Source organism: Halichondria panicea, chromosome 15 (genome assembly GCF_963675165.1).
Source record: "Halichondria panicea chromosome 15, odHalPani1.1, whole genome shotgun sequence".
Lineage (NCBI taxonomy): Eukaryota > Metazoa > Porifera > Demospongiae > Suberitida > Halichondriidae > Halichondria > Halichondria panicea.
The window spans coordinates 2,401,969-2,416,509 of NC_087391.1; the positions used below are offsets into that span (position 1 = coordinate 2,401,969).

The window sequence follows — 14,541 nt, forward strand, 5'->3', positions numbered from 1 at the left end:
AGAGCACACGAATGACGTAGCATGTACATGAGCACTTTGCTTAACCGATTTTAGAAGCTTGTTAAAAGCTTTCACTGTTTACAATAGCCGATGTGCATTGGGGTGCATTAGGCTATTTAGTTGATCAATACACACAGAGTTCTTGCTATATAGTACATTCTTGTACCAAGTGCTTAGTATATCTTTCAACTTACGTGCTTGCTAAGCAATTAATGTATGAAGCTATACTGTACATTGTATATAATTATTGTGGGTGGTGGTTGTTTATGTGTTTCATTGTTTATATTTAAAACTTGTCCCAATAAATTATTGTCATAGCGATTATGTGTTATTGATAATAGACTACTTTCTATACAGTAAACATGTGTAAATCCTTTAATGCAGTAACATAACTTCTAGCAAGCAATATGTGTTCTATTTGTGACTTTTTACGTACTAATGTTGAACACAATTTTCGTTAGAATTTGAATTGTTTTCTTGTGATTTGTGGTATTGAATTCAGCACCGTTATCCAGGTGGTTATAATTATAGCTGATGCAAAAGTAGGGTGTTTAGGTTCTTTGTTTTGCCTATGGTGGTTTGGTCATGGAGGATAACTATATAAACGAATTACTATTTAATGTCCTCCGGCTGAATTTAAAATTTCTGGTGTTCATTTTCTCCTTAAGGTTGTCGCACACCATGAACATAGAATTGTGTGTTCTCATACACACAACAAAATCCATTACAACAAATATTTTATTTATGGCAGTGTCTGCTTCTAGGCTTGCTGCATATATACTCTCTATCCTGCTCTCACCTTAAGGATTCATAATCCGAGGCAGAATTGCCTGAGCCCTGCCTCCCGGATCTCCTTAACTACCTTATTAATTTTACTAACAACCACTTGTGATGGAGTATCTTTATATTTAACTGTTACCTGTACATGGTATAATTATGATGTGAAATTGATGACATTTTATCTTACCTCGATCTCTTCTTTGGAAGCTAAGGAAGCCATTGTTATTATACTGAACTTATGGCCATGTGGATATTGCACGTGGCCTGGAATGAGCATGTTTTTGTTGGTTTATGTGCGTGTGCAATAGTTTTGTTCAGAGCTGAGTTCTTATCATTTTCAAACTGGGCACCATTTTGTTCGCAATGATTTTACTTCCGGCCTGCTACTTTCCTTTTATACCGCAGCCGAGGCTGCATGATCGCGATTGCTTGCAAGCGAACGCGTACTGTTTATAAACGCGACATTCTTGTTTAAATCTTTAGTGGGCGGGGACTCAAATTCGGAATCATTCGATGGTGCTTAATCTCACATTGAAAATCTCACAAAGATACACCCACCCATTTAGATCAATTATAGCACTCTTGATATTAATTTGGAGTTGCAAATAAAAAATAACAACTTTCAAAATAATAATAGGTAGGTTGCACCGGTTCTGCAAACCGTGACTTCAGATAGAGCTTCATTTAACGGCATTGTAGCCATTACCAAGCTAGAGGCTGCCTACAATTTACAGTGTGCAATGCGCATATCTGTTCTCAGGAGACTATGAAACATTTCTTTTTGAATTGAATATTGCACTAGAAGGTAGGACTCGCCTACGTGCTGTATATAGAAATACTTAAAATATAATTGATCACACCTGGTAAATCATTCGCTGCATGTCTTTGGTCATGGAGAAGTACATTTATACGTCTGGGATATGCCACAATAGAGTAGAGATAAGCACTCTCTTCATTATCTCTCCATTGATTCCAGCCTGAGCCATAAGGAGCTGGCCTGGTAGTGGATCTCACAATAGTAGCAGCGTTTGAATTGGATACATCATCTACCGGTGCATGTACTCTATACCCTATTATATATCCAGCAGAAAATTAATAACCTAAAAGATATACAGTACTGTTTTTAGCTACTCTTAGATGATCTTCTTTTATTCTTAGATCATCTAACTTCTTTGTCTCATCTTGCACACTATCCTGGACATTCAGTTTATCAATCTTCTTGGAACGCAGTGCAGCTGTACTCTTGCTCGCGTAGCATCCATCAAGGCCTGGGAAATCGATAATTATATGAGACGATCCACAAAAACAGCGCTTGAAAATGGCAATGCTATCTTAAGTTTAATTTTCACGCAATGGGTACAGTAGAGGCCAAATTAAAGTTTATGTTCTGTTTGCGTAGTCCTCTGCGTTTGTTTTAATTCTGTTGCACACAAGCAAAAACAATCGTTTTGGTGCATAGCTTGCAGTACTGTGTGACCCCTAATTGGATTCGTAGTAATTAAGGCAATTGGTACATGCTGTACATGAGTGTAAAGCTAGTAGTTTCCAAACCCACCATGCAACACTAGGCTTTGGGACATCTGACTTTAAAATCAACAAATTAGAAAGAAAAAATGGGTTGAGGAGATCACTAAGTTGAGCTCAATTGCAACCACCCACCCACAAGAAGCATATATATATGCCGCCCTCACGTGAACACGTCTTATCAGTAAATGGACCTATTTTATGCGGATAATACCGAATATCAACAACTTTTACAGCATCTGGAAGACGCCATTAGACTTCGACTCATTCCAGGCAAACCAGCAATTATTGACATTTTTTAGTTCCACACTGTTCGACGAAGGCAAAAAAATTGTCAGTGTCGATGCCAATTTCTAATTAACGCACATGGCATAATAATTATGTTGTACACGGCATGTTATAAGTACAAAATGGTCCCCAAAAATTCTATAAACACTACAAGTTTATAATTATAACTAGAGCACTAAAGTGCAAACCCTCAGAAGAGTGATAATGCAGTGCATGTAGCATGTATGACTAGCACAGCAACTCAAACTAAACCAAACTGGAGGGGAAGCATGCTGGTGGTACATGTCACATGAGAAATGCACTGTGGACTGGGATCACAGCAAAGAAGCCTGGAGTCTTAGACTTAGAGAGGTATGGCTCCTGCCAGGCCGAAGTATAGGATCCAGAGCCAGCCAACAACCAGTCACAATTTATCTTTCATTGTTCCTGGTACGGGATCACTTCAGCTGCAAATACGTAGTCAGCAGAAGCTACTAGCTTTCTACTTTAGTGACCCTGTTCCATTGTTCCTGGTGCAGGATCACTCACTTTAGCTGTAAATAACCCCGTTCAAGCTACATTTTGCTCGCTTTTATTAGACAACAAAGCTTTAACACCGAAAGCTGCCACTATTAACTTGTTGTGTGGAGGCTACCCATGCTGTAAACGCAGTGCTAGAACATCCAGGTAAGCAGACCCAGTCACAAGCTTGTTCAAGCTTCTTAGCTTTTGCTCGACAAAGAAGCTTTAGCATCAAAATCTTCCACTATTTAAACCAAGATATTGTTGTGTGAAGGCTATCCATGCTGTAAAAGCAGTGCTGTGGCATCCAGGTGAGTAGAAAAGGCCATTACCACAATATTTATGTTACTATCACCAAATTTATGTCTTTGTGTGTACACCACATCGTTAATTTGCACCTGCTTTGTACAATGGAGGAGTATGCTCAGTTTTTCAGTTTTCTCCAATTGATGCAGTGTCTTAATGCTAACTTGAAACTCATGACTCTGCCCGAAACATTGTTTCCAGTTCATCAAACAAATTATCCTCTTCAGTTTCTGAAACTAATGCTCGATTTTGATTTGAAAATGGAATCAGCACGGCCTGTGTCAAGATCCTACAATTGAGAATGACATGAACGACTCTACAGTAGATTCATATAACATCGAGTTGTCCTCCGTTCCAGAGCTGTCTGCTGTCGATGTTGCCGGCGAGTCTGAGGTGGTACTGCCGCCGTCATCCTCAGACTCTTGTTGAGTCGTGTTATCACTGCCTGTAGTGTCGTCTGGGTGAGTGTGCTCCCAAAGGCGTTGTGCCCGCATCCGTTTAGATCCCGCATGGGAAAGATGGTACCGGTCCAAGTGGAGGTCGAGGACAGAACTCGGGAGGGCCCTCATGGCCTGGGCAGTAGTGGGTAGAGGAATTGACGTACTCAGAAAGACGCTATTAACAGCTACGTGAATGACTACCACACGGTAGGGTCCCCTGCTGCGCATGCGCAGCCACGCCTACATTAATCCCAAGAGTACTTGCCCCTGGCTACCATTAACCATTGTTTGTCCTCACACACAAAACCCACTATTTAAACTGCTGACTAATTATTGTAAATCCTATTTATTTACTACCCCAATACAGATATACCAATCGCACACACCTTGCATCTGCCTTGATATCAAAGTTAGTTGAGATCATAGCAGATGAAAATGGCTTTGCCACACCACTTTTGACATTCCCCGACATCAATAAGTCGTCAATGACAAAGGGTGTCGAAGAGATTGACGATCTCTAAAGCACTAAGGCTTGTGTTCAAACCTATATCCCAGTTAGAAGCACTGGTAAATAAATATAGAGTACAGACTGTTATCATTAGTGATCTTACTCACCAACAACTGCAACAGCTTTCATAGGCATTGATTTCCCTATCTCTGGTTCTCCCTGTGGCGACCACAACTGGGCACACCAAAAACGCCTGGCTATGAAGTGCCACATCGTTCCTTCGAGAACCCTCTTGTAAAGGATTATGTTGCTACCAACACTATACGTTTGCTAAAAACTGTCTGTCAACATGGTTTTCATCCTTTCCATCTATATCTCCTTCCTAGATAGATTGCCGACAAACAGTTGTAATGAAGTCATGATAGCTATGACGTGTGTAGACTAAATTTTTAAGGTATTACTGTCAAACGTCATTGACTTGAACTTTCAAGCCTATATTTTAATTCCACATACAGCAGATATAATTATACCTTTCTTTGCAGACCCTTTTGGGCTCGACGGTAGGGTGTCCTCCAGATAATTATCCGACTGATCATGGTTGGACTGTACAATTGACACACAGTTGGGGAATCAATAAAAAAAAAATGTCCTCCCCCCGTGAACTGACAAAGGTTATGTGGACTTTTCAATCCAAAGCGTAGTTCTTAAGGAACAGCTATATATTTGTCACAGCTAGTGTGTTTTTATGACCGTCAACTTCAAGTGTCCTAAAAAGTTCTGGTAGTCGCATGAATATGTGGCACATCTTGTATTTCTAGTGACACATTTGATGTATATTGGTGAATGCTTATTATTTTTATCTTGAATATCTTTAATACATTATGAATAGAAAGGCAGAGACAGTTTTCTTTTTAACATTACCGATAATTCCAAAATACCTTGTACTGTTTTAGACACTCAAGTTTATTCTTGGACCGACAATTTTTTTGATCAAATGCTATGAAAAATATTGGTATCAATAATGACTAAGTGATCAGGTCATTTAATAGACAGTCTTCTAATTAATATTACTGGTAGTTCAAGTTTATTCTTGGACCAATTAAGTACGAGTTCACAGGCTATGAAAAATACTGCAATTAATAACTGATTAATGAAGTGATCAGGTCATTTGATAAGGTTCAATGAAATTGAAAGACAGAGACAGTCTTCTTTTTAACGTTACCTGTAGTTCCACTAGAAATTTATTTATTAATTACTAGATTCAGCAAATTGCATTTATTAAGCAACAGCTGTTTGTAAATCATCAAGGCATTTTCGCTTATGGTGACATGTAATGACTACTTAATTCCTCGTATGTTGCATCAAATTAGGCACAAAGAATATTATGCCCGAGGGGAGTGAAGAATGTAATTCGTCCAACCTTGGGCTGCAGTTTTGCCAGAGGATCCAACTCCGAATGGGTATCTTTGACTTCTCAAAGAAACTGCCTGCCTTTACGTCTTGCTGATCTTACATGCCTTGCACCACTACTTATACTTATAACCATCCTTAACATCTCTCCTCAGTCTTTCTTCCATGTCATCACCACAACTATTGTGTTGTAATGATGTTTTCAAGAGTTATACTGTCTTACCGAGCACGATCCATGTAAGTAAACCAAGATACATAATATTTGTACCAACATCAATGAGAGACAGACTAGCAAGTTCTCAGGTGGGGCCAAACCCGATTTTTTTAGTGGTGAGAAATTTACTTGTGGCCCACGCAGTACCTGTGAAAAAAATGGGCGTGTCACGGTGTGACTTTTAGCCACACCCCATTTGTCTCTAGTAAACCCGGGTTACATGAGACTGATCAATTAACACCAGAAATCTAACACAAAACTATTACGTTAAAATTACATGTGACGTGGTAGTAATTCATTTGACCACTTTGTCTCAATTTGTCTGTTATTTCTTCTATCATCTATTGTGTGTACACAGTTGTATTTATATCTTCTAGCTGGAAAGACTGGTAATTAGATTGTTTGTGAGAATACAGCTGATTCAGATGGGAAAGTGCAAGTGTAAATACAGACTGAGATGGTTCCATTCCAAAGGAGCCTTTCTTGTTCTATTTTGGACAGTTCTACTCAGTTTTGTGAGTTCGTCTGTCTTCCTAATGGGGATTGAAATAGTATCGTCTAAAATTCTCGGTAGAATTAGAATTTCTATTTGGTTTGCTGTGATTCCAGTACTAACACTTTTGATTTCAGTACCCTTGTCAGGATGGTTATCGAATGCAAAACTCGGCAACTACAGAGTGTTTAGTATTGGGTGTGTGTTATTGTTTGTTTCAACTGTAATCCTTTGCTTGGTTTTGGTTATGGAGGAACTAAACATACACAGTGATGTTCTTTTATGGGTTCATTTTACTGTGGGAGTTATGTTTTGGATCTTAGGATTTTGCATGTGCATTGTAACCGCTCTTCAACTTGGTCTAGATCAGATGCCAGATGCTTCTTCTTCGAACATTTCCTCTTGTATTGCCTGGTTTGTATGTGCCTTATCGGCTGGAATTTTCCTTAGCTATTTCTTGTCATTTTTGTGCATTGCCAACTGTTTGAGATGTGATAATTCTCCCGTAGTTGCCTTGATTTTACCGCTTTGTATGACTGTTATTCTTGTGCTTCAATTTCTTCGTCCAAAATGGCTGATAATCGAGCCCAAGTCACCTCAGTCTCTCAAAACTATCTACAAAGTTCTCAAGTTTGCTAAGCAACACAAATTTCCCCTCAACCGCAGTGCGCTCACATACTGGGAGGAAGACATACCCTCTAGAATAGACCTGGGGAAGTCAAGGTATGGCGGACCGTTCACTACAGAGCAAGTTGAAGATGTTAAAACAGTATTGCGTTTAATTGTTGTAATGCTTTCCTTTTTAATAGTATCTTTCCCTATGCTATTACGTCCTAATATTTTTAGCGAGATTCATTACCAAATTGCTGGTTTTAATGAATGCAGTACTAACATGATCTTTTTATTTACATACAGCTCTCCTTTGTTTATGGTACTCGGAACAATTTTGTGTGAATGTGTCATCTACCCACTAGCTGGGAATAGGTCTCCTAGTCTTCTCAGGAAAGTTGGGTTCACATCATCTGTGGTAGTTGCATTGAGCTTTTCATGTCTGATTATTAAGTTGGTACAGCACGTTTTAATGGACTATTCTGATGGAGCTGTCAGTGAGTGGATAGCACGTGTGCTTTACTATGCAATGTCTGGTCTCTTGTCCCAGGTTTTATTTACTTCAGTACTTGAGTTTTTCTGTGCTCAGTCTCCCTATCATATGAGGGGACTTGTCCTTTCTTTTGCATTATCGTTTACGATAATCAGTAGCTTGATTGGCTATTGGCTTGGATTTTTTCTGGAGTATCAAGTGTGTAAAGATCAAAGCTCTTGGTGCTCTGTTGTGCCATTTGCAGTGAAAACTGTGATTAGTTTGATTTCACTAGTATTGTTTTGTGTCGTGTCTCGCTGGTACAAGATGAGAGTGAGAGATGATGGATTTACTCAGCAGAAAATTGTGGAAGAGGTCTATGATCGATACCTCACCGCTGAAGCAGCAAGATCAAGCACTCTAATAATGCCGAATTGTTAACTTGTTGTTAGCAATATCGGAGTACCTGATTTAGTGTTAGAAATATTTTTTATTGACTGTATGGTCTTGTGCCTGGTCATACTGACTAAATCAGTACTCTCCACTTTTTTGTTTTGATCTTGTGTAGACTGCAATTTCAATGTAATAGTCAATGCATGTCCCATAGTTACGTATAATAATTATAACATATTATTTTAGTCATAGTTACATGGGTTTTCTGTTCAAATGGCCCATGCACTTGCCAAATTTACGTGTATAGTCATACTAGGTAGTACGTTAAAGTTTTTATAGTCCTTGTGTTGAGTGCTTTTATTATAAAACAATTTTTACATCTTCATGTTAATTAGTGTTGATAGGTAGTATCAATGAGCCTGGATTGTTTGGGCTTGCCTTGCGGCATGCATGGATCATTTTGGGTGGAGAACTACGATTTTTTTTTACAAAATCAACGAAACTTGTTATACCTGTTGTTATTAATTTGACCACTTTGTCTGTTATTTTTTCTATCAGCTACTGTGTGTATAACATTTAGAATGCCTTTATTGGTATTCACACAATAATTATGAGTTCTAGCGTGCATGCAAGCTAATTAGATTGTTTGTGAAAATACGGCTGATTCAGATGGGAAAGTGCAAGTGTAAATACAGACTGAGATGGTTCCATTCCAAAGGAGCCTTTCTTGTTCTATTTTGGACAGTTCTACTCTGTTTTGTGAGTTCGTCTGTCTACCTAATGTGGGTTGAAATACTGTCTACAATTCTCAGTAGAATTTCGAATTGGCTTCTTGTGATTCCAGTACTAGCAATTTTGATTTCAGTACCCTTGTCAGGATGGTTAGCAAATTCCAAACTCGGCAACTACAGAGTGTTTAGTATTGGGTGCATGTTGTTGTTTGTTTCAACTGTAATCCTTTGCTTATTTTTGGTCATGAAGGAACTAAACATAGATCACGGTGATTTTGTGTTATGCGTTCAATTTACTGTGATGGTTACCTTTGGGATGTTAGGAAGTTGTATGAGCTTTATGACTTCCCTTCAACTTGGTCTAGATCAGATGCCAGATGCTTCTTCCTCGAGTATTTCATCTTACATTGCCTGGTTTGTATGTGCCTTATCGGCTGGAATTTTTTTTAGCATTTTCTTATCATTAATGGTCGGCTGTTTGAGTTGTGAAAATTCTCCCATAGTTGCCTTGATTTTATCGCTTTGTATGACTGTTGTTCTTGTGCTTCAATTTGTTCGTCCAAAATGGCTGATAATCGAGCCCAAGTCACCTCAGTCTCTCAAAACTATCTACCAAGTTCTCAAGTTTGCTAAGCAACACAAATTTCCCCTCAATCGCAGTGCGCTCACATACTGGGAGGAAGATATACCCTCTAGAATAGACCTGGGGAAGTCAAGGTATGGCGGACCATTCACTACAGAGCAAGTTGAAGATGTTAAAACAGTATTGCGTTTAATTGTTGTAATGCTTTCCTTTTTAATAGTATCTTTCCCTATGCTATTACGTCCTAATATTTTTAGCGAGATTCATTACCAAATTGCTGGTTTCAATGAATGCAGTACTAACATGATCTTTTTATTTACATACAGCTCTCATTTGTTTATGGTTCTCGGAACAATTTTGTGTGAATGTGTCATCTACCCACTAGCTGAGAATAGGTCTCCTAGTCTTCTCAGGAAAGTTGGGTTCACATCATCTGTGGTAGTTGCATTGAGCTTTTCATGTCTGATTATTAAGTTGGTACAGCACGTTTTAATGGACTATTCTGATGGAGCTGTCAGTGAGTGGATAGCACGTGTGCTTTACTATGCAATGTCTGGTCTCTTGTCCCAGGTTTTATTTACTTCAGTACTTGAGTTTTTCTGTGCTCAGTCTCCCTATCATATGAGGGGACTTGTCCTTTCTTTTGCATTATCGTTTGCGATAATCATTAGCTTGATTGGCTATTGGCTTGGATTTTTTCTGGAGTATCAAGTGTGTAAAGATCAAAGCTCTTGGTGCTCTGTTGTGCCATTTGCAGTGAAAACTGTGATTAGTTTGATTGCGCTAGTATTGTTTTGTGTCGTGTCTCGCTGGTACAAGATGAGAGTGAGAGATGATGGATTTGCTCAGCAGAAAATTGTGGAAGAGGTCTATGATCGATACCTCACCGCTGAAGCGTCAAGATCAAACACTCTAATGCCGCATTCTTAACTTGTTGTTAGCAATAGATTTCAGTGTTAGAAATAATTTTTATGACTGTATTGTCAAATGTCATTTGTGCCTGGTCGCATACTGACTGAATCAGTACTCTCCACTTTTTTTCGTTTTGATCTTGTGTAGACTGCAATTTCCGTTATAGTCAATGCATGTCCATAGTTACGTATAATATAACAGTCGTGGGTTTTCTGTTCAAATGGCTCATGCACTCGCCAAATTTACAGTATTTTTGAGTAGTCATACTAGGTAGTACGTTAAAGTTTTTATTGTCCTTGTGTTGAGTGCTTATATAAAACAATTTTTACATCTTCAGTGTTGATCAATGAGCCTGAATTGTTTGGGCTTGCCTGGCGGCATGCATGGATCATTTTGGGTGGAGAACTACGATTTTTTTTTTACAAAATCAACGAAACTTGTTATACCAGTTGTTATTCATTTGACCACTTTGTCTGTTATTTTTTCTATCAGCTACTGTGTGTATAAACATTCAAAATGCCTTTATTGGTATTCACACAATAATTATGAGTTCTAGCGTGCATGCAAGCTAATTAGATTGTTTGTGAGAATACGGCTGATTCAGATGGGAAAGTGCAAGTGTAAATATAGACTGAGATGGTTCCATTCCAAAGGAGCCTTTCTTGTTCTATTTTGGACAGTTCTACTCTGTTTTGTGAGTTTTTCTGTCTACCTAATGTGCGTTGAAATACTGTCTACAATTCTCAGTAGAATTTCGAATTGGCTTCTTGTGATTCCAGTACTAGCGATTTTGATTTCAGTACCCTTGTCAGGATGGTTAGCAAATGCCAAACTCGGCAACTACAGAGTGTTTAGTATTGGGTGTATGTTATTGTTTGTTTCAACTGTAATCCTTTGCTTATTTTTGGTCATGAAGGAACTAAACATAGATCACGGTGATTTTGTGTTATGCGTTCAATTTACTGTGATGGTTACCTTTGGGATGTTAGGAAGTTGTATGAGCTTTATGACTTCCCTTCAACTTGGTCTAGATCAGATGCCAGATGCTTCTTCCTCGAGTATTTCATCTTACATTGCCTGGTTTGTATGTGCCTCATCGGCTGGATTTTTTTTTAGCTTTTTCTTATCATTAATGGTCGGCTGTTTGAGTTGTGAAAATTCTCCCATAGTTGCCTTGATTTTATCGCTTTGTATGACTGTTGTTCTTGTGCTTCAATTTGTTCGTCCAAAATGGCTGATAATCGAGCCCAAGTCACCTCAGTCTCTCAAAACTATCTACCAAGTTCTTAAGTTTGCTAAGCAACACAAATTTCCCCTCAATCGCAGTGCGCTCACATACTGGGAGGAAGATATACCCTCTAGAATAGACCTGGGGAAGTCAAGGTACGGCGGACCATTCACTACAGAGCAAGTTGAAGATGTTAAAACAGTATTGCGTTTAATTGTTGTAATGCTTTCCTTTTTAATAGTATCTTTCCCTATGCTATTACGTCCTAATATTTTTAGCGAGATTCATTACCAAATTGCTGGTTTTAATGAATGCAGTACTAGCATGATCTTTTTATTTACATACAGCTCTCCTTTGTTTATGGTACTCGGAACAATTTTGTGTGAATGTGTCATCTACCCACTAGCTGGGAATAGGTCTCCTAGTCTTCTCAGGAAAGTTGGGTTCACATCATCTGTGGTAGTTGCATTGAGTTTTTCATGTCTGATTATTAAGTTGGTACAGCACGTTTTAATGGACTATTCTGATGGAGCTGTCAGTGAGTGGATAGCACGTGTGCTTTACTGTGTAACATCTGGTCTTTTATACCAGGTTTTATTTACTTCAGTACTTGAGTTTTTTTGTGCTCAGTCTCCCTATCACATGAGAGGACTTGTCCTTTCTTTTGCATTCTTATTTATAATTATTACTGGCGGGATTGGTTATTGGTTTGGATATTTTCTGGAGTATCAACTGTGTAAGAATTCTCGCTCTTGGTGCTCTGTTGTGCCATTTGCAGTGAAAACTGTGATTAGTTTGATTTCACTAGTATTGTTTTGTGTCATGTCTCGCTGGTACAAGATGAGAGTGAGAGATGATGGATTTGCTCAGCAGAGGATCGTGGAGGAGGTCTATGATCGATACCTCACCGCTGAAGCAGCAAGACTTGTTGTTAGCAATACCAGAGTACCTTAGTCTGATAGATTTAGTATTATCCACTTTTAACTTGTGTATAGACTTCAATTTCAATATGATAGTTATCATTATTTTAATGGCTCATTTGCCAAATTTACCCGTTATACAGTAATTTTTGCGAATAATAACTATTTTTATTGCTGATCAGTTGATCTACAGCCAATAACATCCATCAAATCCAGTCATGGGACTATACTTTAAAGGACTTAAAAATTAAAAATATTGCACAGTAAGTGTGCAATAAGTTGTTACTACACACTTTTTGTTGTTGTATGGGAATCATCATCATCCATAATCAGCATTAATCACAGCAATATGATAGTGTTCAGAATGTCTATGATAGTGTTCAGAATGTCTAAAAGATTGCTACTTATTATAATTAATGTTGATGTTGAAAGTGCAATTCGTCATGCTTGAACATTGTTTCCCACATCAGGCTTAAATTTCGTTTTTCTTCATCAAGGTCTAAATTCTCCTTACTATAGGGGAACAACCTTAAAATTTTCCCTCGTTTTCTTGGCCATCACAGATGACAGGAGGGCCATTGAAACTTGGAATTGTTAGTCGGCTCCTGTTCTCTAATACTTCGTTCTGGATAAGTTGGTCGCTAACATTTTGTTGGTATAAAACAGTGGCACAAGTAACTTTACCCGAATGTCCAGTTTCCGACTTTGAATCCCTGCTGCTTGGCACATTTCCGGGGATTATCTGTGCAAGTTTGTTACTGCCTGAATAGCAAACAATAATTTTGTGCTAGATCATTGTTCTGGGGTTAATATTGCACCAGCTATAAAGAATAGCAAGGAATGTCGTCTGCAGGGAAAATATTGACTTGCATGTTTCATAAATATTTCTGGCACCAGCCATTAGAAGCTTTGAATGTTGGAACAATGGGATTAACAAAGTTGTTGCTTGTTGTTTTAGCGTAAGTTGTAAATTGCGCATTTCAAGCACCCACTGGACCGGACCATTGAATCCTCTGGAGTACTGGGAGTCTGTGTCGAGTATAGGGTAGCACTGCACGTGTGGCTAATCGGTCGACGAGCCAATCCTTCCACATTATTGAACGTGATTGGGGACACATACAACAGAAATTCCAGTTAGAGAACCATGAGAATCAGGAGTAGCCTCCTTCACAAAATGAATTATTGTGAGGTGTATCTGCATGATTATACTTACGTTAACCCGTCCCGCCGCCTGCACATAGCAGGGGAGACAAAGTACAGTTTCCCGTTCGATTGCTGGCGCTTCATGCATTGCAGCACAGATACAACCATCTTCTTAGTGAGGATCTGCACACAATGAATACCAAGTAAATGAATGTCCTGCATGCCATCAGCATAACAGCATTGCCGATATTGTACATGCATGTACGATTAAGCTATTAAAATTAATGGTAGTTTAAATCTTACTGGGTTGTTGTGCCGATCACAATTATGTTAGCTGCTTCCTTGGCAGACATAATGGGGGGGTGGCAGAATAGCTCGCCCAGCCATCAGGAAGCAGTAGAATATCGACGAGTGGTGAACTGAGAGAACTTCGACAAGTGGTGAACTGCAACGAGTCAAGAACTGAGAGAACTTCGACGAGTGGTGAACTGCTGTAGGGCCAGACAGCGGGAAATTGTTCTAATATTTGCGTTTCTCTCCGCGTTAACTGTCAAAGTACATGTAAACTACCATGGGAAATTCTTGGCATTACTAAACCTCCTGCCTTGCAACATATACTGCAAGTAAAGCAATTGCTTCTGTTACACCGTGTCATCTAGCAATTCAAAAAGCAGCTTAGCAAATTTCCCTTAAGTTTCATAAAGAGAAGTCAGCAGTGGCTACACCTATAGGGCGAGAACTACTAACACTTGGAACAATTGTGTCATCAGAAAGGGCTTCATTTAATATTTTGCTTGTCTTGTAGGCAGGGTTTGTGTGTGTATGTGCATGTGTGCCCTGACTGGCGACTGTGTGTATTGTGCTATTTTTGACATTCTTTCCTTGTAGAATTAATAATAATATTAAAAAATGAGGATTATGAACAAGGGTGTGTGCATGATTCAGCCTCAATAAACTTGAGTATGTCTAATTTCAGTGTCTCTGGGCTTAGCATTTATATCTTCTTGAGGCCTATAGCCACTCGAATTGGTCCGGAGATTCTTGGGAACTGATCTTTCTAGACCGCTGGCGGCCTCAAGACTGTGTAACAAACATTCAGAGGGAAGCCACTCACTGCATGTGCAGTATGATATGCAGTAGACATCC

The 14,541-nt window shown here is 38.9% G+C and overlaps 2 protein-coding genes across 10 annotated transcripts in view; both read left to right on the plus strand.

Moving 5' to 3' along the window:
* The window catches only part of LOC135348965 (probable methyltransferase TARBP1), a 69,386-nt gene that overhangs the window by 37,771 nt on the left and 17,074 nt on the right, over nt 1-14,541 (plus strand). The gene's annotated exons all lie outside the window — the stretch shown is intronic.
* On the plus strand, nt 55-12,430 carry LOC135348974 (solute carrier family 15 member 4-like). 5 transcript variants are annotated; one of them, XR_010398834.1, is made up of 2 exons: nt 55-9,326; nt 9,519-12,430. XR_010398834.1 is itself a non-coding variant. In XM_064547407.1 (2 exons), the coding sequence occupies exons 1-2, from the start codon at nt 6,337-6,339 to the stop codon at nt 7,924-7,926; spliced, it is 1,398 nt and encodes a 465-aa protein (XP_064403477.1). In that variant the 5' UTR covers nt 55-6,336; the 3' UTR covers nt 7,927-12,430. The 5 variants fall into 5 exon arrangements, 4 of the variants coding, with proteins under 4 accessions (XP_064403477.1, XP_064403475.1, XP_064403474.1 ...); XM_064547407.1 differs by having other exon boundaries at nt 55-7,127; nt 7,320-12,430; XM_064547405.1 differs by having other exon boundaries at nt 55-3,860; nt 4,830-12,430.